This window comes from Coffea arabica, chromosome 1c, assembly GCF_036785885.1.
Source record: "Coffea arabica cultivar ET-39 chromosome 1c, Coffea Arabica ET-39 HiFi, whole genome shotgun sequence".
In the NCBI taxonomy this organism is placed as follows: domain Eukaryota; kingdom Viridiplantae; phylum Streptophyta; class Magnoliopsida; order Gentianales; family Rubiaceae; genus Coffea; species Coffea arabica.
The window spans coordinates 46,077,319-46,100,427 of NC_092310.1; the positions used below are offsets into that span (position 1 = coordinate 46,077,319).

The following is a 23,109-nucleotide window of genomic DNA, read 5'->3' on the forward strand; positions in this document are numbered from 1 at the left end:
AAATAATTACACATTTAAACTCAATTTTTGGTAGGTGTAAAGAGGATAAATCGAATTTTCTACCAATCCAATAACAACCAAATATCATTATTTTTTATCAAACAACATGCAAATAATAATAATAATAATAATAATAATAATAATAATAATAATAATAATAATAATAATAATAATAATAATAATAATAATAATAATAATAATAATAATAATAATAATAATAATAATAATAATAATAATAATAATAATAATAATAATAATAATAATAATAATAATAATAATAATAATAATAATAATAATAATAATAATAATAATAATAATAATAATAATAATAATAATAATAATAATAATAATAATAATAATAATAATAATAATAATAATAATAATAATAATAATAATAATAATAATAATAATAATAATAATAATAATAATAATAATAATAATAATAATAATAATAATAATAATAATAATAATAATAATAATAATAATAATAATAATAATAATAATAATAATAATAATAATAATAATAATAATAATAATAATAATAATAATAATAATAATAATAATAATAATAATAAGTAGATTTCGAGTGGGTCATAAATGGATAATTGGATATACCTTTACCCATATACCCATTTATTAAATGGATATGAATAGATTGACCCATTTTGACATATTTATTAAACGAATATAAATGTGTTAACACAATTATACCTATTACTCGATTATGATCTATCCAAACCTGTCCAAGTTATCCATTTTAACGCCCCTAATCACTTTTCAACTAATATTGTGTCTTAGACCTAAAGGAGCAATCATATCGAAGTTACTATTTTATGCTCTGAGAAGTTGATCATGAAGTCTATAATGTTACATTTGTAATTCTCAATTCATTAGTTAAATGTATTACAACACAAATTCAGCACTTTATGGAATCGTTTATCTTTGTAATGATAACTTCAAAGTTCAATTTTGAATGTAAACTATGAAATTGTTTTTCATACCTTAACTTATAACAAATTAAAAATCATGAATTTAGTTGATTTTGATTCAAAAAATTATAATGCTAGAAATAGTTACCCAAAAAGGAAGAACAAACAAGAGAAAGAGACAAATATGGGACTAGAAAAGAAAAAAAATTAAAATCAACTCATATATTTATTTCTAGTGAAATTAATTAGTGCAAAAAACATTAGGAGGGCAGATTGATACTATGTGATACCTTAGGGGGTTCAATGTAATTATCCATTTCTACAATTCGACCCCGAAAACAAAACAAGTAGAAGACTGATTCTTTGTCAGTTAAGATAAATAAAAGGAAAATTACCAAAACCCCTTTCCCCGCCACCACCACCACCACTATCCATCTGCTCCGCCACGTGACGGCTGGCTCTTCAGATTCAATTTCTGGTACAGCATTAACTTCTGCTTAAATGGGTTGTTTTCAGTTTCGTTTTTCTCCTTTTGTTTTATTTTACTAATTTTCTAATTAAGTTTTGTGGCTGATTAATTCAAGAACAATTAATACTTTTGCTTAGTTCTTGTCATCTGTTTTCTGGGGTACCCAGCCCGTTTGAATTAGGGGGAGAAAATGTGAATTGTAGTTTGTATGTTGGTATAACTTGTAACATGAAAGTGGAGGTTGAAGAGTTACTTTTAGTTTTCATTGTCTGTTTGATCCAACAAACATTTTTTTCGCTAACTTTTTTAGTTTGCTCACTTGGTTGTAGCAAATTTGCGTGAATTGAGAGGGAGTGCAAATGTAATTAGTGATCTTGATGTAACTAATTTGAGGTAATTAAAATCAATGTTATGTTTTGAAGTATTGTAATTAGGGTAATCTGATAAATATCACCCTTTACTAGATAAGGATTGATAGGAGTTAAAACTTGGTGGCGGATGGAGAATTACTAAGTTTCATAATTGCTACTAATTCTCTCCTTTGAAGTGATAAAATGTTATTTTCTTACTTGTAGCAAATTTTAATACATAGTTGGGATGAATGTATAGTTAGTCTAAATCACTTGATGATAAAATGGAGGATAAAGTAATGTTTTATTTTTAATCTTCCAAATTGGCAAATTCTGCTGTTTGAGACAAAGAACAGCAGTTTTCTTTTTATATTATTGATGCATGTTCTACACGGCCCAGTATATAATGCTTTAGAAATGTGGTGATTGAGTTTTGATTTTCAATAATAAAGAAATGGACTTCTTCTTTCTTATGATTAAAATTGGATTTATAGCTTTTAATTTTTATTTGAGAACTTAAGATCTCTTTAGCGCTTATCAAGTGAGGACTTGATTTTGATAAATGCTTTGACCTGATCTCTTCATGGATCGGAATTGGTATTTTACAAATTGTACAATAGTTTCATTTATATGTCCATGAGGCGTCAAAGTCTTGGAATAATAATTGAAAAATCTCAAATGTAAGACTGTTTGTATATGCAATTCTCAAAGTGTTAGTATACATTGATTTGTTGGCTAGGGTCCATAGCATGTACATGCTTTGGATCTGCTGTCACTACGTGCTTTGAATTTAATCCTGCTATATCAGATCCATTTTCATGCTTCCTTGGTGAGAAATGCCTCAGAAGGTTTATGAAACTCGGAGTTCTAATACTAAGGCGAAGGTCAAATACACAACATGGACGACTGCTATGGACAATTGTCTCTCCAAGATTCTTGCAGAGCATGCAAAAGAAGGTTCCAAGGGTGAGAACATAAAACCTGCGACATATGATGCTGCCGTCAGAGCAGTCAATGAAAACTTTGGGCTTGAATTGAACAAACATCATGTCAAAAACCGCCTCAAGACATTAAAAAAGCAATATGCAGTTCTAAGTGAGATTGTGGGTCGTAAAGGATTTAAGTGGGACAAGGCACAAAAAATGGTTATTGCAAATGATGCCACTTGGAAAGAATATATAAAGGTAGCTAATCACTTCTCTCATTCTATAGTAGACTCGTTATTGTAATTATGTTCCATTTCAGGTCTGCCACATCTTATTACAAAGATTCATTGCATGTTTTTGAGATTGGCAATGGTTTGATTGTTTGCTAATCTTATGCTGGATAATTATGGTATTCTCATACTCATTATAACTGTTTTGCATGAATATTGATCCAATACCATTGAGCAAGTAGTCAGTATATTGAAATTTTTTAGTTACCAACAATGTTGCACGGATGTCTATTTTTCAAATATTTGATAAATATCCACACCTAGATATTGATTTTGCATGTATTGTCATAATCTAGGCTTGCACTTCTTTTGACTCTTGGATATTTCTAAGCAACAGGTAAATCCGGATGCTAAGACTCTCCGTGACAAGGCATTCGAGAACTATGATGAGCTGGGAATTATAGTGGGCACTGATCAAGCATTAGCCAGTTGTTCTGATAATGACACCCATGGAGTGGACGAAATGTTTGACAACTTTGAGACTGCCATTGAGCCTGAAATCCAGAGTGATGAGAAGCAGACAAAGAATTTGAGGTGGACAGAACAAATGGATAATTGTCTTGGTAAAATTCTGACAGAACAAGTGCAGAAAGGTTATAAAATAGGGAATACTTTGCATACTGAGGCTTATGAAGCAGCAGTTAGAGCTTTAAATAAAGAATGTGGTCCTGGTTTCAGCAAAGAAAATATTAAGAATCGCCTTAAAACTTGGAGGAAACAATATAGCATTTTGAATGAGCTTCTTTCTAATGACGGATTCAAGTGGGATGCAATGCAAAAGATGATAGTCGGAAATGATTCCTTGTGGGATGAATATATTAAGGTGTGCAGTTTTTTTTATTGTTTTTATCATTTGGCTCATTGGAAATATGTGAGAGATATCCATTTGCATCCCTTTCCCGTGTACACAAAATGGAGAATTTGTTTTGCCTCGAGAACAAGGGGTTTGCATGTTTTATGTTCCGCAGCTTGAACACCTTTGAGTTAGCATGGCATCTTGTTTACATACATGTTTATGTGAGCATACGTCTCTACTGGGTTTGTCTCTGTATGTACATATATTGAATCAAAAGTAGAATTTTAAGTTCAAGTTGCAGTCAATGTCACTCTGCATGTCTTTCATATGAGAATGCTTAGTCATCCTTCTTGAGTCATACTCCGCTTACCTTGGAAGTAAGAGTATATCACTCAGTTTCACTTTTTCTTCCTTTCGTGAAAATTATTCATTGTGTTAGGCGGTATTGCCGCTAAGGGAGATGCAGATGATCAGTGGCAGCGTTGTTAACCAGTAACTGTGACAGAGTGCTTAGCCCTAAATAAGTGGCATGTGGGACCTTAAGGAAACGTGTAAATAACAACTTCGAGATTAGAATGGTGCAGGTTATTGTTAGGCATACTACTACATTTTACAGTTCATTTAGATCTTCAAGTTAAAGTTTTTCTTTTTGAAATTATTATGTGGCATTCTGGATTTAGAGTATTAGAAGTTCATATCTAATTTTGCATTCTTTTAAATTAAGGCTAGTGATCTAAACAGTAGAAGTTATTTTTAAACGTGATGCTTATGAAGCACAGGCTTAAAATATTGTAACAAGGGAATGGGGCAGCACTCTGAGTATTATACAGCTATTTTTGTGTTTGTATGACCTTCAAGGGGCAAGAAAATATTATTTTGCTAGTTATTAGGAACAGGTTAGCCTGTAATTATGCAGTACTGTTTACTACCATTGATGACGAATGATTTTAATAGTACTGTGTTCACGCTAAATGGTATCCCCACCTCTGTCACACAATTTAAATCCACTGGCTTGTGTTTGCCAGATAAATCCAGAAGCAAAATATTTGCGAGGAAGATGCATTGAGAACTATGATGCCTTGCATTTCATCCTTGGCAATGATAGTGCAAACAGATGTTGGTCTACAACTGGTGAAAAGGGTGATGGTAATCTTGCTCCCTGCAATCAACAACATAATGGAATCAGATTGCCTGACGTTGTGGAGGAACTGAGCCTGGACAATACCTGTGAGGGCACTCAAGGTTCATCCCAGCAGACCAGAGCTAGGCCTTCTTCATCATCACGGTCGAAGCAGCTAACGAAGAAGAGGTCTAGTAGCGACGCGATGGTGGAAGTGATGAGAGCCGTTGCTGTAAATATTGGAAGGATTGCTGATGCTTTGACAGCGAATGAGTCAGTCTGCTTGGATGAAATATTTGAGATGGTAAAGAACATTCCAGGTTTTGATGATGACCTCATCATTGATGCCTGTGAATTTCTTTCTTTTGATGAGAAAAGGGCCAAGATGTTCCTGAAATTAGATGAGAGGCTCAGAAAAATGTGGCTTTTAAAACGATTGCGCTCTCAGGGTAGTTAAAAGTTCTATTTTATCCGTGAATGTTAGGCCTTTCCTAAGAATTTTTACTTTCTTTTGATGAGAAAAGGGCCAAGATTTTCCTGAAATAGCTACTTTGCACATTTTGTTTTGTACAATTTTCAGGTCTTGGTAATTGGTGGGCTCAACTTGATTTTTCATATGTTCTATGATGCACAGACATCATATACTCTGCTTTCAAAGTTAGTTAAATCTTGTTTAGAACACAATATATAGGCTAAAATTTCAGTAAGAAGTTGAATTCAATGGCGTTGTATGATATGCCCTAATTATTCTTTTACATAATTCAGTTACGAGTTTACACATCATAGATCATGATTCAGTGAACTAACAGTGGTTTCTACTTGTAAAGACATCATTGATCCCTTTTTTGCCCTTTTCCCATTGTTTTATTGACTTAACACTTGCTCATTTGGCCTAACCCGAATCCTTTAACATGATCCAATATTGTGCTATATACATCATCATGAAAAACATTTGTTCGTCATGTAATGTTTAGTACCTCGTAATTATGTGTGTCAAGAATCTATTAGTAATTCACTTAACTAATTACATTTCACATTTCAAAACTCAACTTAGTTGAGAGGCACATTAGAAAGGTGATCGTGAGATCTTTTCATTTCCCTTTCGGCTTTTTACGACTTCCCCTTCCTCCGTTTCCCTTTGCAAGGTTTGAAATCTCTCTTTAAATAAATTTAAAATAAATTAAAAAAAGAGAAAAATTTAATCACTTTCCATTAAAGCAGCAAGCGAATTAAACTGTTCATGAATTAACTCAATCAAAACTCGACTCGAGTTCGGTTAACATCGAATTTGAGTCAACGAAGTCCAGTTATTGTACTCAAACTGAGTATAGAGAAGTTCAGCTCGTTAATTCATAAGTCAACTCGATTATGTGTGTGTTTATATATATATATTAATAGTGAAAAAATAAAATAATTATTTTTTATTTTTTAATCTGGAGTAGGTTTGAGATCGAGATCGAATTCTAGTTTTACATTGGAAACTTATCGAGAAACTCGAGTTCGAGTTTGAAAGGCTCGATTTGATTAGATCAAAACTCGATTCGATTCAATTTAACTCGACTTGTTTATAGTCTTATTATTCGTTTCCTTTTTATAAGATTTGCAATCTCCCTTAAAATAAAAAAACTTGAAAAGTGAAAGAAAATATTATTAACATTCCACTTCCCAATCAGATGTGGTTCCAGAATTTGTTATGTTTTAATTTAAGATCCAAAAGTTTCTATATAAACAAAACTATTAGATTCAGAAGTGAGCATAGGTTAGAACTTGAAATAAACACAAAAAAACGTTTGAAATGGTGTATTGGCGGACATTTCTATGTTCCAATACGGCCACCTTTCCCGCTTAGCTCCCGCGCTTCGACTTCTCAAACACTTCCACTCTCACCCGCCCTTTCTCTCGCCAACCTCCGCAAAATGCCGACCTCCGCTGTCTCAGCCACCGCCAAACCTCCTCCCTCTCTGCGCCTCTACTCAGTCTCTCAACCAAACAAAACAAGCCCACGCCATCTGCATCCACCATGGCTTGCTTCCTTCCTCTATCTCTATTTGTGCAGCTCTCATTCTCCGCTACGCCGCTTTTGAAAAACCCGACCACCACCCCTCAATTATATATTCTCTTTTTTATCAAACACTTTCTTGCTCTCCATCCTCTACGTTTTTATACAACACTATGATTCGTGCTCATTCTAGCTTGGGATTGTACGATCAGGGGTTGAAAATTTATAATGAGATGGTGAGGAATAATGTTGAGGTTGATAATTACACTTACCCTTTTGTTCTCAAACTTTGTTCCGAACGCAGTGGACAACAAAAGGGTTTGGAAGTTCACGGAACTTTGATCAAATTTGGGTTTGATGAGGACTTGTTTGTGAATAATACTCTTATGCTGTTTTATAGGAATTGTGAGGATGTGAAGGTTGTTCAGAAGCTGTTCAATGAAATGCCTGAGAGAGATGTTGTATCATGGAATATGATGATTCGGGTTTTTTCGGATAATGGGTGTGATGTAGAAGTGATAGAATTGTTTAAGAAGATGGTTGGGGAATCTGAGTTTAAGCCAGATGCTGTTAGTTTGGTCAGCATTTTGCCCGTGTGTGCTGGAGAGGGGACAATGATGTGTGTGATTCACTGTTACATTGTGAAGGTTGGGTTTGATGTTCAGGTGAGTGTTGGGAATGCATTAATTAATTTGTATGGGAAGTGTGGGGATGTTGATGGTGCAAGGCAGATCTTTGATGAGATGGTCGAGAAAAATGATGTCTCGTGGAATACAATTATTGCTATCTCTGGTTATGCAGGGTGTTATAGAGAAGCATTGGATATGTTTAGATTGATGGTTTATGAAGGGGTGATATTAAGCTCAGTTACTGTTTCTAGTGTCCTACCAGTGCTGGTTGAACTGGGGTTTGTGAGTAAAGGTAGAGAACTACATGGTTTTAGTATGAGAAGGGGTATGAATGCCGACCCTTTTGTTGCCAATTCTTTAATTGATATGTATGCAAAATCAGGGCGTCCAGTTGATGCCTCTAACGTGTTCCATAACATGGATTTGATAAATGTTGTTTCTTGGAATGCGATGGTTGCTAACTTTGCCCAGAATGGACTCGAGTTAGAAGCTATTGAATGCCTTAGGCAAATGCAATTTGATGGGCAGATTCCTAATCCCATCACTTTTACTAATGTTCTTCCTGCATGTGCACGAATGTGTTCTCTTCGGCTTGGAAAGGAAATTCATGGCAGGCTGATTCGGTCAGGGTATCACTTGGATATATTTGTCTCAAATGCTTTGACCGACATGTATGCCAGAAGTGGTTGTCTCGATCTTGCAAGGAATGTGTTTCTTATCTCTAGTAAAGATGTGGTATCATACAGCATACTGATTAGTGGTTATTCTCAAACTGACAGCTCGAATTCTTTAATCCTTTTCTCAGAAATGGGGTTGCAAGGGATACAGCATGATATTTTTTCATGTATGGGAGTTCTCTCAGCTTGTGCAAATATTTCAGCAATCAAACATGGAAAAGAGGTTCATGCATTTGCAATTAGAAGGTCACTTGATGAGCATCTCTCAGTTGCAAATTCACTTATAGACATGTACACAAAATCTAGCCGAATAGATCTGGCTAAAAAAGTTTTTGATAGAATTTCTAAAAGGGATTCAGCCTCATGGAATACCATGATTTTGGGATTTGGAATGCTCAATGAACCGGATACTGCAGTCAATCTTTTCAAAACCATGAGGGAGGATGGTGTTGAATATAATTCGATTTCATTTCTTGCTGTTCTGTCAGCTTGTAGTCATGGGGGTTTGGTAGAAGAGGGACGGAGATTTTTTAATGACATGCTTGCTCGTGGTATTAAGCCATCCCAGAAGCACTATGCTTGTATGGTTGACCTTCTTGGTCGTTCTGGCCTCGTACAAGACGCAATAGAGCTTGTTAAGAGCCTACCAATTCAACCAGATGTTAATATATGGGGGGCTCTTCTTGGGGCATCTCGACTCCATGGAGATGTGGAGACGGGATGTTGGGCAGCAGAAAATCTCTTAAAGCTAAGGCCAAACCACTCAGGGTATCATGTACTTCTGTCTAATATGTATGCAGAAGCAGGTAAATGGGAAGAGGCAGATACGGTTAGAGAACTGATGAGGTTGATCGGAGTAAAGAAACATCCTGGGTGCAGTTGGCTTTAGAACCAGGACCATATATATACACTTATCTGGCTGGAGAAGGATTTGTAGGATTATATGCATAGTTACCGTATGTATCTGGTTAAGTTGCCCTGAAACCCCATCTAAGTTCTGAGAATCTCCATGACTCTGCAAAATGTGTAAGTTAAAACTTTGAAATTCAATTTGCTCATACAAAGCAAAATTATTTAGTGCAATAGGCACTTCTACTCCTTTTGTACCATATAACCTTCAGTGTACTTTTCATGACGGCAAATGCTGATTTTTGCATTAAAGAAACAAAGTTGAAGAATTTCCCTGCTTCCGTAAAAGTTCCAATTCCCATGCTTTTTACTGATTTTAGGGTATTACAATTTTCCTAAAGGGGGCAAGTATAGATACTTTACTAACATCATCCCTTCAACTATCATTTTCGCTATGGAGTTCAGCGTGAAGTGCAAATCAGCTTCAACTTTTAATCTAGTTATTATAATTGCCTTCGTTACAACTTTGCAAAATAAAGTTACCTTACCAACCTTACCAAATTTTGCAAAATGTTGCTAAACTTCTGGAGGTGCAATTCATTCCTCAAAAGTTAAGTTACATGATGTAGATGTACAGCTATCAAACACGATGCATCAATGATATGAAATTATGTACTACTGAAATAACAGAGACAACAAATTCTTGTGACCGTGTAGAAAAGAAACTGTGAAGCAAAATTAATGCCCAACAAAATTTCTAGCAGTGTAGTCATTTGCAATGAACCAGCTTCGGATTTGATTTATTAAGCAGAGTTAAGAGGAAGAATTGATAATCTCATTGTAAAATGACTTTGAATGACCAAAATTGTAAGTCTAGTGAACATATGAAGAGAGTGTTTCGATAGGGAATAAGGTAGTGAAAAATCCATCATCAAGGCAAGGCAAAGGCCGCTGGTTTTTGTTTATATAAGCAACTAACGATGTCCATGTTCAAGTTCAGAGACAACATACTGGAGGCTTGCTACAACTGCCGGATGATCTGGAAATTTCATGAGCATGGTCAGGTCATTAGAATAGGCATATTGAAGGCAAGGCTGGCCTTGTAGCCAGTATCTGGTCGATAAAGGAATCCGTTTCAGCTGCTGATTGGATACAGAAGCCTTAAAAACCCAGGATGGAGATGATCTCCACACCATTAACAAAATTTTCTAACTTTGGAGAGCTCCAGGCCTAAACACAACGAGATTTGATGACTGTGCAACCTTGAAGAAAAATGTACAGGAACCAAGCTTTTGGGTGATTTTCCTAACCCTGGACCTTGTACTTTGGAAAGCTCCAGGCCTAAACACAACAAGCTTTGATGACTGTGTAACCTAGGAGAAAAATGTATACGAACAGCTTTTGGGTCAGTTTCCTAACCCTGGACCTCGTACAACAAGCTTCCACTCTCTGTAGGTCCAAGATATAACCTTTTCCCTCTGATTCGAATAATCAACAAAGAGAACCAACAAATCTTTCCACCAGGGTGCTGGTAATTGATAGAATGCTTTAGTCTCCACTGAATAAATACCTCCGGAAGCTAGTGATATTTGGTAACATACCAAAGAATTGGCACAATCGTCCATGATAAACTCGAATAAAATCCCTTGTTACTGTCAAACACTATGATTGATGACAAACAACTGCTGTGCAAGAAAGTTCGTCATCCACAACCCACAGACCTAATTCTACAAGCTTCTTCTGAACTCTCTCTTGATCTGTGTCAGAAGACCAGAAAGCAAATTTCTTTCCATTCGCAAGACTAGTCAGGTTAGAGTCACTAGTATTGATTGACAAACCCAATTGCATTTCATCAATTTTGCTATATTTGACACCATTGCTTTCCAATTTCTTTTCCACTGAAGATAAAAAATTGACTGCCATGGAATCTGAAGTTTTAGATCCCCAAGAACCAGTTATCACAGTAAGCTTGTGCATGAAAACATCAACCCAAAATCTTGAAGAAGCTGATGAGCTCTTGATAAAAAGAAGCTTGAGGTTCTTCCCAGTAATAAAATCACAAGCGGGATCAGGTGATTCGAAAAAGAAGTTACTGCTTAGAGGAACAATGTTGCTGTCCAGCAACCAAGTATGGTACTGTAGTTCTAAGGATTTCTTAATTACAGATGCACTTGCCCGAATATTCTGGATCCATTCTTTACTGGATTCTTGGAATTTCAGTGACCTATAAAGTTTAGTGCCGCGTAAAATTAGATCTACATCAATCACAGGATGCCCCCTCCTAGCAAGATCAAGAGAAAGATAAGATTTCTGGCCCACGAAAATGTAGTTCCCAATAGCCAGCCTCTCAAAATGGCAGATCAAGTTCCTAAGTGCTGGCTCTGAGGCCCCGTGCAGGTTAACAAGTATAATTGTATTTAGCCTCTGAATAGACTGAAGTACAAATCCAAGTTGTTCCAAACTTTTGACTATTCTATTAGGGATAACTTCTCTAAAACAAAAGTCATACCACTTCAGGCTACTCGATGGCTGCAGTTCCAAAAGATCACTGATAGTATTTTCACCAACTAAATATGAATCTGGTCCAGCAGATTTCCCATAGTTCACCCCAGCATCCCTATGAGAGACAGCAAGTGCTGTCTCATTCTTAAGATTGGTATAGATATTAAAATAACCACGGGCATGAATAAATTTGATGAACCAAGGAGTCCAAATTCTTTCTCCCATCCTCTTGTACCATCCTGTAGTCACCTACATATACATTACAACCTCACTCAAGCACCAATACCAGTTTCAAATTGCATATAATTTCCAAGGAAACAAAAAAAAAAAAAAAGAGGGAGGGGGTAGAGAATGAATAAGAATTTGCATTACCATCCCATCAAGAATTGGTTTGATGCCCTTCACCTTATGCGTGTCATACCACAGTCGAAATTCTTTCCATGGTTTTGGAAATAACAGCTGACCCCAAGTGCCAACCAGCTGGTACAAGAAAAGGCGACTCTGGTTATCTGCTTGCAACTTGTTTCCGTGTTTTCCTGTCAACAACACACATCAATTAGACAATATTCTGTAAAAAAAAAAAAAAGAGAAGAAGAAAGTTCTATTGCATAAATGGAACTCAAGACAGCTGTATATATTCCTAATGCAGCAATATCAATAAAAGCTAATCAGAAGGGTAACCAGCAAAATTTCTTTTGTATATTTGGAACTTGTGAAATTTGATTATCCTCTATTTTCTGTATAACTCCGAATCAAGATATGTTTTGCATTTTCCAAGATCAATTAAATCTCTAACTTCTATGTAGAATACAGTACAACTTAATAATACTCATTCCTTAGTTACATTACCTAAATCATTTAGACTCAATTTTGGCAGTAAAATGTTATGCATCTAGACCTAATCCTTTAAGTTCTCAGTTATTAAAAGATTGAGTTTATAATGGTGGCAAATCAATTGAAATCAATTATTACATGATGTCCCCAAAAATTGGGTTATGCTTCATCATCTTCTTCAGATCCTTACACCTCTAATTGATCATAGACGTGTCCAGAAAGTCTACAACCCACAATTGCTGAAACTGTCCAACTGCCCTTATGCTTATCTATGCATCTGCACTACTTTTCCAGCTATACTTGATAACTTTCTCCCATGAACACCATGAAAGTTACAATCTCACTGCCCTCAGTAACTATAATATTCATGTGTTTGTTTGCATCTCTTATTCACGAGTTATTTCATGAACCTAGGTAGAATTATGACCAAAATCTGTAGCTAAAAGAAGAAAGAAACAGCATTCAAAACCACTTACAATATACCAAAACAAATAAAGAAGTCCAACTGATAGTTTCGGAAGCTAGCCACATCATTGATGGAGACAGCATTCTAATGCTCTAAGTACATTACGCCAAGGATAGGTCATAAAGAGTTTGCTGCCATCTGTACATAATTCCTCACAGATGAATACATAGATTACGAGCAACAAATAACAAAAGTCAAGCCTAGCTAGGAGGATTCTCGTTTAAGGTGAAAACTAGGCATGTGGTTTCCTGCAATTATTACTATACACAACCTCAACATACCAGCAACCACTATAACATACTAATAAGACTCTCTTCACTACCAACAGGTTCTAAACCAAGTCATATAACTCACACAAAATTTATAGCCTGATCGTCAAAAGACAAGCCTAATCTATATCAATCCACAAAGCACAAGCAATACTAAAAGTGCGATTTTCACAATCTCTAGCCAAATAACAGAGAAAAAGTTACAATTACTAAAATCCTATAAAAACTAACCGCCCACACTCCATACATAATGCAACAAATGTAGTGCTCTTAATCTATCAGTATCAGTAAAGAAGCATAGTCTAATAAAGAAAATCAAAATCAACACTAAAAATCACAGACAGATAGTTACCTGGAACAAATCTAGGCCGCTGCAGGGAGGCTCCATAGATCATGGGGCTGAAATTTGACTCATTATAGTAATAATTCAAGATCAAAGCCTTCAAGTACCTGAAATAAAGAGGAGAAACCTCAAGATCATCCTCTACGACAAAGGCAAACTCATGATCTGAGGAAGGCCACCAAGCTTCAAGCCACTGAGATTGAAGGCCAGCATTCCAATTCCTATAATGCACTAACTTTTCACCAAAATCCCACTTGAACCCATCAACAAAATCAAGTATTTGTCGCGAAAGATTCAATTTTGAGTCCAAATCTTGAGACCCTTTATCGTTCTCAAGAGGAAAGTGGTCAATGAAGATGTGGAGGTGAACTGTGGTGGAGTTGTCATAGTGGGCATTGGAGAGAGATGTCAGGCAGCGAGAGAGGGATGGGAGGCGGTTGAATGTCAGGACTTTGATGATGAGAGTGAAGTGCGGTGGTGGTGGGTTGGAGGAAGCGGGAGGAGAAGAGGGGAGCAGGTTGTGGAAAGGGAGGGGAGAGGTGGTGGTGATTGAGGGGGTTGGAGAGGTTAGGTGGAAGAGGAGGAAGACGATGGAGATGGAGACTAGGCAGAAGAGGAGAAAGGGAATTGAGGCTTTTGTTGGTGGCAGGAGTGGTGGTGGTGGTGGAGGGGGTGGCGGTGCCATGGAGGGGCCAGAGTTTGGAACTGTGGAAGAAGAATTATGTCATTTTGTCAAGCTTTTGTGGGTTTTTGGTTCTTTTAATCGCCTCTGGGCATGTGTATACATTTCAAAAATTTTGCTCAAAAAGTTTTTCCTTTATTTTTATATTCCCATTTTGTTCTAAAAATTTCAAAACCAAAAATCAAATGGATTATTTTTTTTTTTAAAGGATGAGAGGCCTCTATAATGTTGCAAGGGAATTCATTGTGTAAATTCCAATATATTTTCTAAGTTTTTGGAATAATTTTTTTCAAGTCTTCATATATGTTTTTTTTATGTGACTGAAAGAAGATATGTTATTTGAGAAGTAAACAAAAGCATTAAACTTTTCTACTAAGTTTGTTATGAACTAATTCGTCACACAAAGAATTATAACACTAAAAAAATGGAGAGAAGGAAAAAAAATGCAATTTTAATTCCCAGTACTTGGTATTGGTCCAAGTTTAATTCCTAAAATTCATAGAAAAAAAAATCTAGTCCCCGACGTTTGACACCTTATGCAATTTTAGTATATAAAATTTTAACAAAGACGAATCTAATTCTCAGCATTTTCAGTTTGAAGCAAATTTAGGATAATTGACGGATTTTCTCGATTACTAATTGAATTAGTCACGCACAATTACATATTCATTAAATTAATTCTTTTAAAATGACTAATTTTGAATAACAAAAATAATTCGAGTATAGAGATTTTATTGAATATTAAAAAAGTAATCGGAAGGAGGATTGGGAAAGGAGACCTTAATTTGAAATCTAAATCTCCCTCTCTACAAGAAAAGATAAGTTGTCCGGAAGGTTTTGTAGAGAGAATGAACAGAAACTTCGGCTTCGTAAACAAGAAAAAAAAAAAGTCATTAGCAACAAAACATGTTAGAGCTCTAATCGAGGTAAAGCTACGCAAGTAAAAAGGTAGAAACCAATTTTGTACTTATTCTTATAGAGGGTAAGAAAAGATTGCAAGTAAAGAAATGTAAAGCTAAATGAATTATATGTTTTCTAATTTGAATCTCATATAATTTGTTTCAACTTTTGTATTCATTACATTTTATGCGTCTTCAATGACGGTTGAAGGCCGGTTACAAAGTGGCACCTCCATCAGAGAGGAGTGGTGTACTTCCTTTAGGTTTTGTTGTCTTCAACAAATTGTTCTTGCTTGGAAGCAATATAAACACCTATAATAAGCATAGGCACCGTTTTGGGTCAAAGCAAAGGAAAGCAATCCAATGAAAATGAGAAGAAAGGAAACGAGGAATATGATTTTCATCAATCTTGTTCGAAATACATACTTGTAGAAAAATAAAAGAAACCCTTGATTATTTATGTTGTTTGAGATGGGGGATGGAAAACAAAAGAAAGAAAAACATTAGGTATTTAATGCCTTATCCTCTTTTTTTTTTTCCCTCATCCTATCATTCTCATGAAAATTTTATGAGATAATAATTACCACAATGAAAGAAACATTTTTGTTTTTCAATCTTTTTATTGGAAAGAAATTACAACAACTAACACATGAAAAAACAAAAATTTTGCAAATGGGATCAGCATTTTAGTGATTTTGGTTGATTTTTTGGGATGGGATTCTTAATCCCAATAATCAAAAGTATATCACACTAAAGATAAACCGTGGAATAGTGAATTGTATTAAAATATCATTTATTACCAACCTTATAACGTATGTGCTCTAATTTCATTAACTTGATGTTAATTAAAAACCAAGTGAGATGCATAATAAATTTGGGTAATAAAGGATCAAAACTTTCACTTTTAAAATGCAGCCTTGCTAAACTAGCTTCTTGATTCCATTAGAGGAACATTTCTTAGGATCCAAATTAAACCAAGTTCATGGGAAAACTCACAAGATTTGTCTATCCAATATGGATACCCCTACTTTTGTTGGCTTTGTCATATGATTCTAAAGCAACAGCTCAGAATACTACTTGGGTTGTAAGAAATGAGATCAATTCCACCCAAACTGTTAATGTTACTTGTGAACCAGATACAAATCCAAAGGTTGTTACCTTTGGAGAAGCAGCTCATATAACAGCCCAAGAAACTCTACTTCTGGTCAAACATCGATATGGTGCTTGTCATTTCAGGTATCTTGGTCGTGTTCTTGCAATAAGCACTACTGGAGATGTAATTTCCCATAAGAAGAACTGCATCAAATTCAATGAAACTGGCCCGTATAGAAGGAATAGCGAAATGGAGAAATGGCTGTACAACGATAATTCAACTTTGGTGCCATTTTATGGTCCATGAGAGAAATTTGTAGGAGAAAGCATCAAGTGATTGTATACTTGTTCTCTACTTGATGTGCGAAAGGCAGGACGTCACTAGTAAATCAAAGATAAGCATTAAGACTTTCAATAAGAAGGTACTCATTCTTATGGCCGTAAGAATAAATTTCTCAATGTTTATTTTTTTTTTTCAAGTGTCTGACTTATACAATGCATTTTGAAATTTAAATTATTCCCATGAACTGAAATGATGTTTTCATTAGTTTCTCTAATGGATTAGGTTACCCTATTACCTGTTATGGTTATGGTTTTATGTTGTTAACTCCCAAAGTTAAGAGTTAAGCAATTTGACAATTTGAGGTATATATGGATCGCTTTTAAAGGAAAATCCATAAAGGATAATACATGAATTGGATACTAGTGATGACGGCGCACTCGATGTGTGTATAATTTAAGAACAATCATTTTTTACATGGAAGAATTTAGTATAAATTTTTCATAAACAAAAAAAACTTTGATCTTTTTAAAGTTCTTAAAGTATAAATTCGAAGCTATAACATCTAATTATTGAATTACAATGGTAATTTTAAGTATGTGAAGGGAAATGACATCCAAAAACTACTTGATATTTACATACCCTCATCATCTTGACTTTAATTGCATTCTCGGTAAATTTAAGTTAGTAAAAGTGTGTAAATTATAGGGTGTATGAATGTTATTACACGTTAGGAACTTTCACGAATTGGTCCAAAATTTTGTTCAGTTTCTTTGGTGCTATCACAGTACGCACCAATCATACGAAAGATTCAATGCATAACACTCTTCTTTAATTTACATCAAAGTTCGTTAGAAAAGAAATAAAATAAAAAACTTTTGTCCTATCTTGATTTGTCAAGTTCATCTAAAGGAAATATTTTTTTTCCTCACAAATTTTTCTTCACTAATTTCATTTCTTCATATTATAATTCAAGTTTTGACAAAATTTGAAATTTCATACATATTTTTGTAGTGAATAATGGCAGCTAGTATTATTATTGTCTTATGAAGAAATTCATGTTTTAATTTTTATTGGTCTTTAGTGAGTTTAGGATATCTAAATAGGTTTTTTTTTTTGTAAGTTTTACATTTTAATTTTGGACTTTATAATGACATCAAATTCGGATTTATAGATAACAGTTTTAACTTTTTATTTGCACTTTGGATAAACTTATTACTCATATTGTAAAACTATCTAGATTATTTTTCATATGACTCAAGTATTTTAAAAAGTACAACAAAAGTAATTGTATGTATGAGTTTCAATGAATAAAGGTACATTTGGATGGTTGCATTCGGGAGCAACTTTAAACAATATTTACTGCAAATATTTCTTTTAAAAACCAACCTTTAATGGCTATTTATAGAAAAACACCAAAGATGGTAGAATTACACAAATTTTACATCTCAAACTTAGTCTTTTCTTTTGAGACTGCAATTCCAAGTTTTGATTTGTCCAAAAATGTTTAAAAGGTAAAAGTTGATGACACTAATCATGAACATTGAAAAAAGTGAAAAAGGGGACTATGAAGTTGAAGGAGGGAAATTTGTGATTGAGGGAGAGTTGAGGTTATGAGATGAAATGGAAAGGTAATATCATATAGTCTAAATGGGGTTGCAGAGAGGGGTATAGGGTAGGGGAAAAGAGAGATACGGCTTGTGAAGTGCAGAAAATGGAATGATTGTAAGAATGGAGAAGATGGAACTATAGGATGAAAAATTATAGGATGTGAAAAGTGACGCGTAGGGGAGTCTGATGATTGCATGTTTGGTTTGTTTCTGCATATTTCTTTAGGTTTTTTTTTGTGTTTTTTAGCATTTTTAGTTTATATTAGGTATTTAAAAAATATTTTAAAATAAATTAACTTAAAAATTACACTTTAAATTATTTAGTTTTTTATTTCATATAATAGCATTTATAACTAATATTATTTTTAAATTTGAAGTATAAATTTGTGCATGATACAGATCAAAATGCTGGTAGGAGTCAAAGATATATTATTTTGTAATGGCCAAAAACCCTCTATTTAGACCCAAAAAAAAAAGAAATATTAATTCAATAGCAAATAGATGTTTACGATAGAAATGAAGTAACTACTCAATAGCAAATACTTGTTTAGAGAAGTGAAGATTGAGCAAATAGTTGTTTAGGAATAGCATGTTTAGAATAGAAGTGAAGATTGAGCAAATAGTTGTTTTAGGATATAAATTATTGAGCAATAGTTGTGTAGGATAGAAAGTGAAGATTGAGGAAATAGTTGTTTTAATATATAAGTTATTGAGCAATAGTTGTTTAGGATAGAAATGAAGTAACTGCTGAATGGTAATAGTGAGTTACCCTTGTTGTTTGAACCTTGATTCTTCATTTTTTCAGTTGTTTAAGGCCTTTAATGTTATAAAGATCCCCGACCTTCAGAAGATAGACTGTATTGACTTGTAGGAAGAAATTAACAACATTGTTTCCACCTCTTGTATGAAAATACATGACAGAGGGATTGTTCTCACCTTGGGGAACACCTCAAATGCAGGGTAATATTTTTGTTTAAGAATACGTTAGATAGTCCTAGTGATATGCTACATTACTAATGTTGTTTTTTCAGGACCTTGGCTCAAATTGGCAGTCTTAGACATGAAATCAATGAGTTTAATTGAGAGAATGACAGAATTCAAAGACAAATCAAGTACATTGATTTCGTTATTCACTTTTTCTGTATTCTTGTACTAAATTGTCTAGTTATGTTGAAAAAGGACAAGGTACTCAACAACAAAAAACAAGAAAGCTTGTCCATTTACACCCAAATTAATTCTACTTCTGCTTCCGATTTTGTTGTTAGGGTTAAGAAATTCTAATTTTTTCCTTTCTCACCAAATCTGCTCTTCCAAAGGGGCTAGTGCCTCCTAGAATCTAAGAGGTACAACCGTCATTGTCACCCTAGTTACTAGAAGAAAAAGAGGTCTTCTACATCTTTTATTTCCCCAGAGATCATCTTCAATAGTCTTTTCTTCCTTCCTACGGATCAATGTGATGAAGTATGTCTGTCAAGAGTGGTATAATATAATCTCTAGATCTACTTTCATTGATGTACACCTCCTAAAGGCATCGATTTGTATAAGATCATCCATAAGTTCTTGGAATTCCAATTGTTGAATCTTTGTTCTGAGTTTTGTTTTCTTTTTTTTTTTTTCAATTTCATTATTTTACCTATTAGTGTTAGTATGTAGAGTAATTGCAAGGAGGGTAACATAGATCTGTGTCCTATCAAGATAGTTGATGGTATATTTGACTTCTTTTTATTCATTATTAACCATGTTTCTTTCATTTTCCATCGAGTTATTCTATACAAACCGAAGAGTATCCAATACTCACTTGCTTTTGTTAACTTTGTATGAAAAGCTGACTATGATTGTGATTCTTGTAACTTAAATTAATTCCTGAATCCTTTTGTATGGCTAAATAACCGTGTTCCTGTTGCTGTAAGCCTGCGTTTAATACTTTATCTATTTACTTCAGTTTTCTCATCTTTGGTGTTTCTCAATTTATATCATTGAGGAATTCTGATTTTTTTCATGTTAGCCAAATTTAGCTGTATTGGTTTTCTATTGGTTTTCCTAATGCCTTTGGTTAAACTTAGAGTCAAATTTCCATGCATGTTGCTTCTACGGACTAACTCACGATTTTTGCAGCATCCACATTAATAGTATATAAATTCAACCTAAGACTTGTATTTTGTATTCTTTGTTATTTTAGCCACTTTTGTTCTTTCATGTTGATGAGTTTTGAGATTAATTAATGGTATTCTGGTTTCGGTGTTTAATTATAATGAGTTTTGAGAACAACAAATGGTATTTTGTTATTTTAGCTACATTTGTTCTTTCGTGTTGATGAGTTTTGAGATCAGTTATCTAGGGGACAAGTCTTTTTTCGTGATATGAATTGACCCCGTTTTGATTAGAGTTTTTAGGAGCTCGTGTAGAAAATTGAGTGATAAAGATCTGATGTGAGATAAAAGGGTAATTAAAAAGTGTGAAGGAGATATTTTAGAAATTTTTCTTGGAAAAATCACATTGCACATGATACATTGCAGCTTCTTGTTGCTCCTATATTGCAAGCTCGTGACCACGATGTCTTTCAGATCTCTATTGTGCCCGTATTTTTTGTTATGAGAAAATAAGGAGATCCAAAGAAAAAAGGAGCTTACTATTTGGAATAAACTAGTTTGTTGGGAGCATCACGCCGCCCAGATGAAAGCTATAAAAAAAATGTATCAATGCAAAGAATGGAACAGAGTATTAATAGATTAGGGAAGCTTGTAAAGCAATAAGTGTACTAAAGTATCAAATTTGAAAGTTAGAAAGAAGTTTTGAAAACTAAAGGCGCTATTGCATTTTACAGAAGATAGTTTCAATTTTTTTGAAAGAATTAAACTTGCATGCGCAAGACTTATGCATGGGATTGAAAATCCAAATGCATTTCTAAAGAGTGATGATTTTTTAAAAGACTTATTGAATAATGAAAGTGTTAAAACCTCTTTCCAAATACTGAACACATTACTTGTTAAAAATGCATTCATAAGGCGCTTTTTTTCAATTGCATCATTGGATGAGGGCTATTTGAAAAAACCTCTTTCCAAAGACCGAATGCATTGCTTGTTAAAAGTGCATTCATATTTGTTTGGAATTTTGACATTTTTTTAAGACTCGCAAGATTAAAACTTTCTATCTGCCGTAAGAACTTATTTAGCTTTCATTTTGCACTGTTATCTCTGCATATAGAGAGACAGAAATAATGAATTGAGCATCATTTTCTAAATTACTTATCTTGTGGATTTTTCCAAGTTTACATTACTTGTAGAAAGCAATTTCATGTATTACTTCCTTGAGCATATGTTTTTTGATAAAGTTCTTGACCTTGATAGATCTGTGCACACGCTTGATTTAACGCTTGATAGGCTAGGTAATGGTTCATAGCTTTTGATCAATTTGATTTTGTTGGTTTTTATTAAAATTGGCTACTCAAGATACTAAACATAGTACTTTCATCATGACCTGTGTGTGGACAATGTTTTATTATTTGTTTCTTTCTGATTTACATGCTTAATTATCTTTGACTGTTTAGTAGTTCGGTCAAGATGGTTTGTCTTATGCTAATTTAAACAATGGCAGTAATTCTGAGACTTGAGAAGTCACACGTTGTCCATTTTCTTGTACTATTGTGCTCATGAATCTCATGGCTATCTTTTCTCTCTTTGATAGTTGACGTTTCAGTGAAGATCAACAAATTAATTAACTTGCAAAAACCGGTGAGCCACTAACTATTATGCATTTGCATTTTAGTGTCATTGTTGTTAATGAACGAAAGGGATAAGAAGTTTTTGCTTTCTATTTGGTGAGATATGAAGCTTTTACTTTATACTAAAGGAAAAGAAAATACAATCTTAGTTATTTTAGACTATTGGCCCAAAACTTTTCATCATAAACTGGTGGTGAGAAAATATGTCATGGAAAAACTTTAAGATTGGAGGCAAATATATGATTTTTCATTTGATTTATTTTTGTTCTTTACAACTTTTTCATAATTGGTGATTTAAGATTTGATGTCCCTGAATTACAGTTCTTGTTAATGTTTGGAAGGTAAAGAGAAGGACAAGAATGCAAATTGACCAACTTTCTTTAGAGAAATTGAAATTTACTTGTATAAACCATTGATAATTGATGTTGCTTTCAATGTTGGCAAACATCTAAAATATAAGTTGTTGCAAAACTCTAAATTGATCACATTGAATTAAGCAAACTTTCTTTCGTACACATTAAAATGATGTTCCCATGATGATTATTATGATAAACAGTGATTGATGTTTAAGGTACCATAAGCTAAAGGCTTAATTGATATAATATGATTCATTAATTGGTATTGGCTTTGTGCAGTAGAATGGAGAGATATTCGTGGGAAGATGAATGACCAGTGGAACTAGAGGTGGAGAATTTGCAGCCTAATATGGTAGAGTTATAAATGGTAACAAACAGCCACTTAGAATCATGCCAGCTGAGTTATCCAAAAAATATGAAGACGCCAACTTTGTATTTTCACAAATGCTGTTTTGAGAAGTTTGACTTTCGCACAAGACTAAGGATTGAGCAGGGAGTTCTACAAGTATATGAATTCACCAACCGTCCTAGCCAAGGATGATAATTCAAGTATGAATTGTATTAACCTTTATGATCATTTATACTTAATATTCTTACTTTAATTGAACTTTTGAAACAGTATATATCTACCAAATGAGGCAATTGATACCTCAAGAAGTGGAAGACATCGCAAGAAGTTGAGGGTCACACAAGGTGGTAGGGGCATGGTTAGAGTACGTACTCAGCATCAAAGAGGTCAAGATTAAAGAGGGGATGGTCAAGGCAGCGATTTTGAAGGTGGTGATTTTGAAGGTAGCAATTTTCAAGATGGTGATTTTCAAGGTGGCTATTTTGAAGGTGGCAATTTTCAAGGATGCAATGGTCAAGGACATGGTGGTCAAGAAGGTAGTGGTCAAGGAGGTAGAGATTAAGAAAGTAGTGGTCATGAAGGAGGTAGTGATCAAGGAGCCGGAGATCAAGAAGGAAATGATTGTTAAGAAGGTGGTGGTCAAGGAAACAGTGACCAAGAAGAAGGCAGCAG

The 23,109-nt window shown here is 34.2% G+C and overlaps 3 protein-coding genes across 3 annotated transcripts; 2 read left to right on the forward strand and 1 right to left on the reverse strand.

Moving 5' to 3' along the window:
- Positions 1 to 1,293: 1,293 nt before the first annotated feature.
- Positions 1,294 to 5,541, forward strand: LOC113724678 (L10-interacting MYB domain-containing protein). Its single transcript, XM_027247559.2, has 4 exons — positions 1,294 to 1,407; positions 2,557 to 2,932; positions 3,302 to 3,787; positions 4,786 to 5,541. Exons 2-4 carry the CDS (start codon positions 2,585 to 2,587, stop codon positions 5,335 to 5,337), a joined length of 1,386 nt encoding a protein of 461 aa, XP_027103360.1. The 5' UTR covers positions 1,294 to 1,407; positions 2,557 to 2,584; the 3' UTR covers positions 5,338 to 5,541.
- A 1,111-nt stretch (positions 5,542 to 6,652) lies between these two features.
- On the forward strand, positions 6,653 to 9,382 carry LOC140034327 (pentatricopeptide repeat-containing protein At1g18485-like). The gene has a single exon (XM_072073681.1). The coding sequence runs from the start codon at positions 6,699 to 6,701 to the stop codon at positions 9,072 to 9,074; it is 2,376 nt and encodes a 791-aa protein (XP_071929782.1). The 5' UTR covers positions 6,653 to 6,698; the 3' UTR covers positions 9,075 to 9,382.
- A 424-nt stretch (positions 9,383 to 9,806) lies between these two features.
- LOC140034478 (uncharacterized) lies at positions 9,807 to 14,203 on the reverse strand. Its single transcript, XM_072073687.1, has 3 exons — positions 13,458 to 14,203; positions 11,909 to 12,072; positions 9,807 to 11,785 (listed from the first exon to the last, which is right to left on the reverse strand). The coding sequence occupies exons 1-3, from the start codon at positions 14,131 to 14,133 to the stop codon at positions 10,697 to 10,699; spliced, it is 1,929 nt and encodes a 642-aa protein (XP_071929788.1). The 5' UTR covers positions 14,134 to 14,203; the 3' UTR covers positions 9,807 to 10,696.
- Positions 14,204 to 23,109: the final 8,906 nt, after the last annotated feature.

What these genes read in the sequence shown, in the direction of transcription:
- LOC113724678 (XM_027247559.2), top strand. Translation starts at nt 2,585, where the DNA reads ATGCCTCAGAAGGTTTATGAAACTCGGAGTTCTAATACTAAGGCGAAG. An exon ending in CTTGGAAAGAATATATAAAG is followed by an intron (nt 2,933 to 3,301) that starts GTAGCTAATCAC and finishes TCTAAGCAACAG; the next exon opens with GTAAATCCGGATGCTAAGAC. An exon ending in TGTGGGATGAATATATTAAG is followed by an intron (nt 3,788 to 4,785) that starts GTGTGCAGTTTT and finishes TGTGTTTGCCAG; the next exon opens with ATAAATCCAGAAGCAAAATA.
- LOC140034327 (XM_072073681.1), top strand. Translation starts at nt 6,699, where the DNA reads ATGTTCCAATACGGCCACCTTTCCCGCTTAGCTCCCGCGCTTCGACTT.
- LOC140034478 (XM_072073687.1), bottom strand. Translation starts at nt 14,133, where the DNA reads ATGGCACCGCCACCCCCTCCACCACCACCACCACTCCTGCCACCAACA. An exon ending in GCGGCCTAGATTTGTTCCAG is followed by an intron (nt 12,073 to 13,457) that starts GTAACTATCTGT and finishes TGTTGTTGACAG; the next exon opens with GAAAACACGGAAACAAGTTG. An exon ending in AACCAATTCTTGATGGGATG is followed by an intron (nt 11,786 to 11,908) that starts GTAATGCAAATT and finishes ATGTATATGTAG; the next exon opens with GTGACTACAGGATGGTACAA.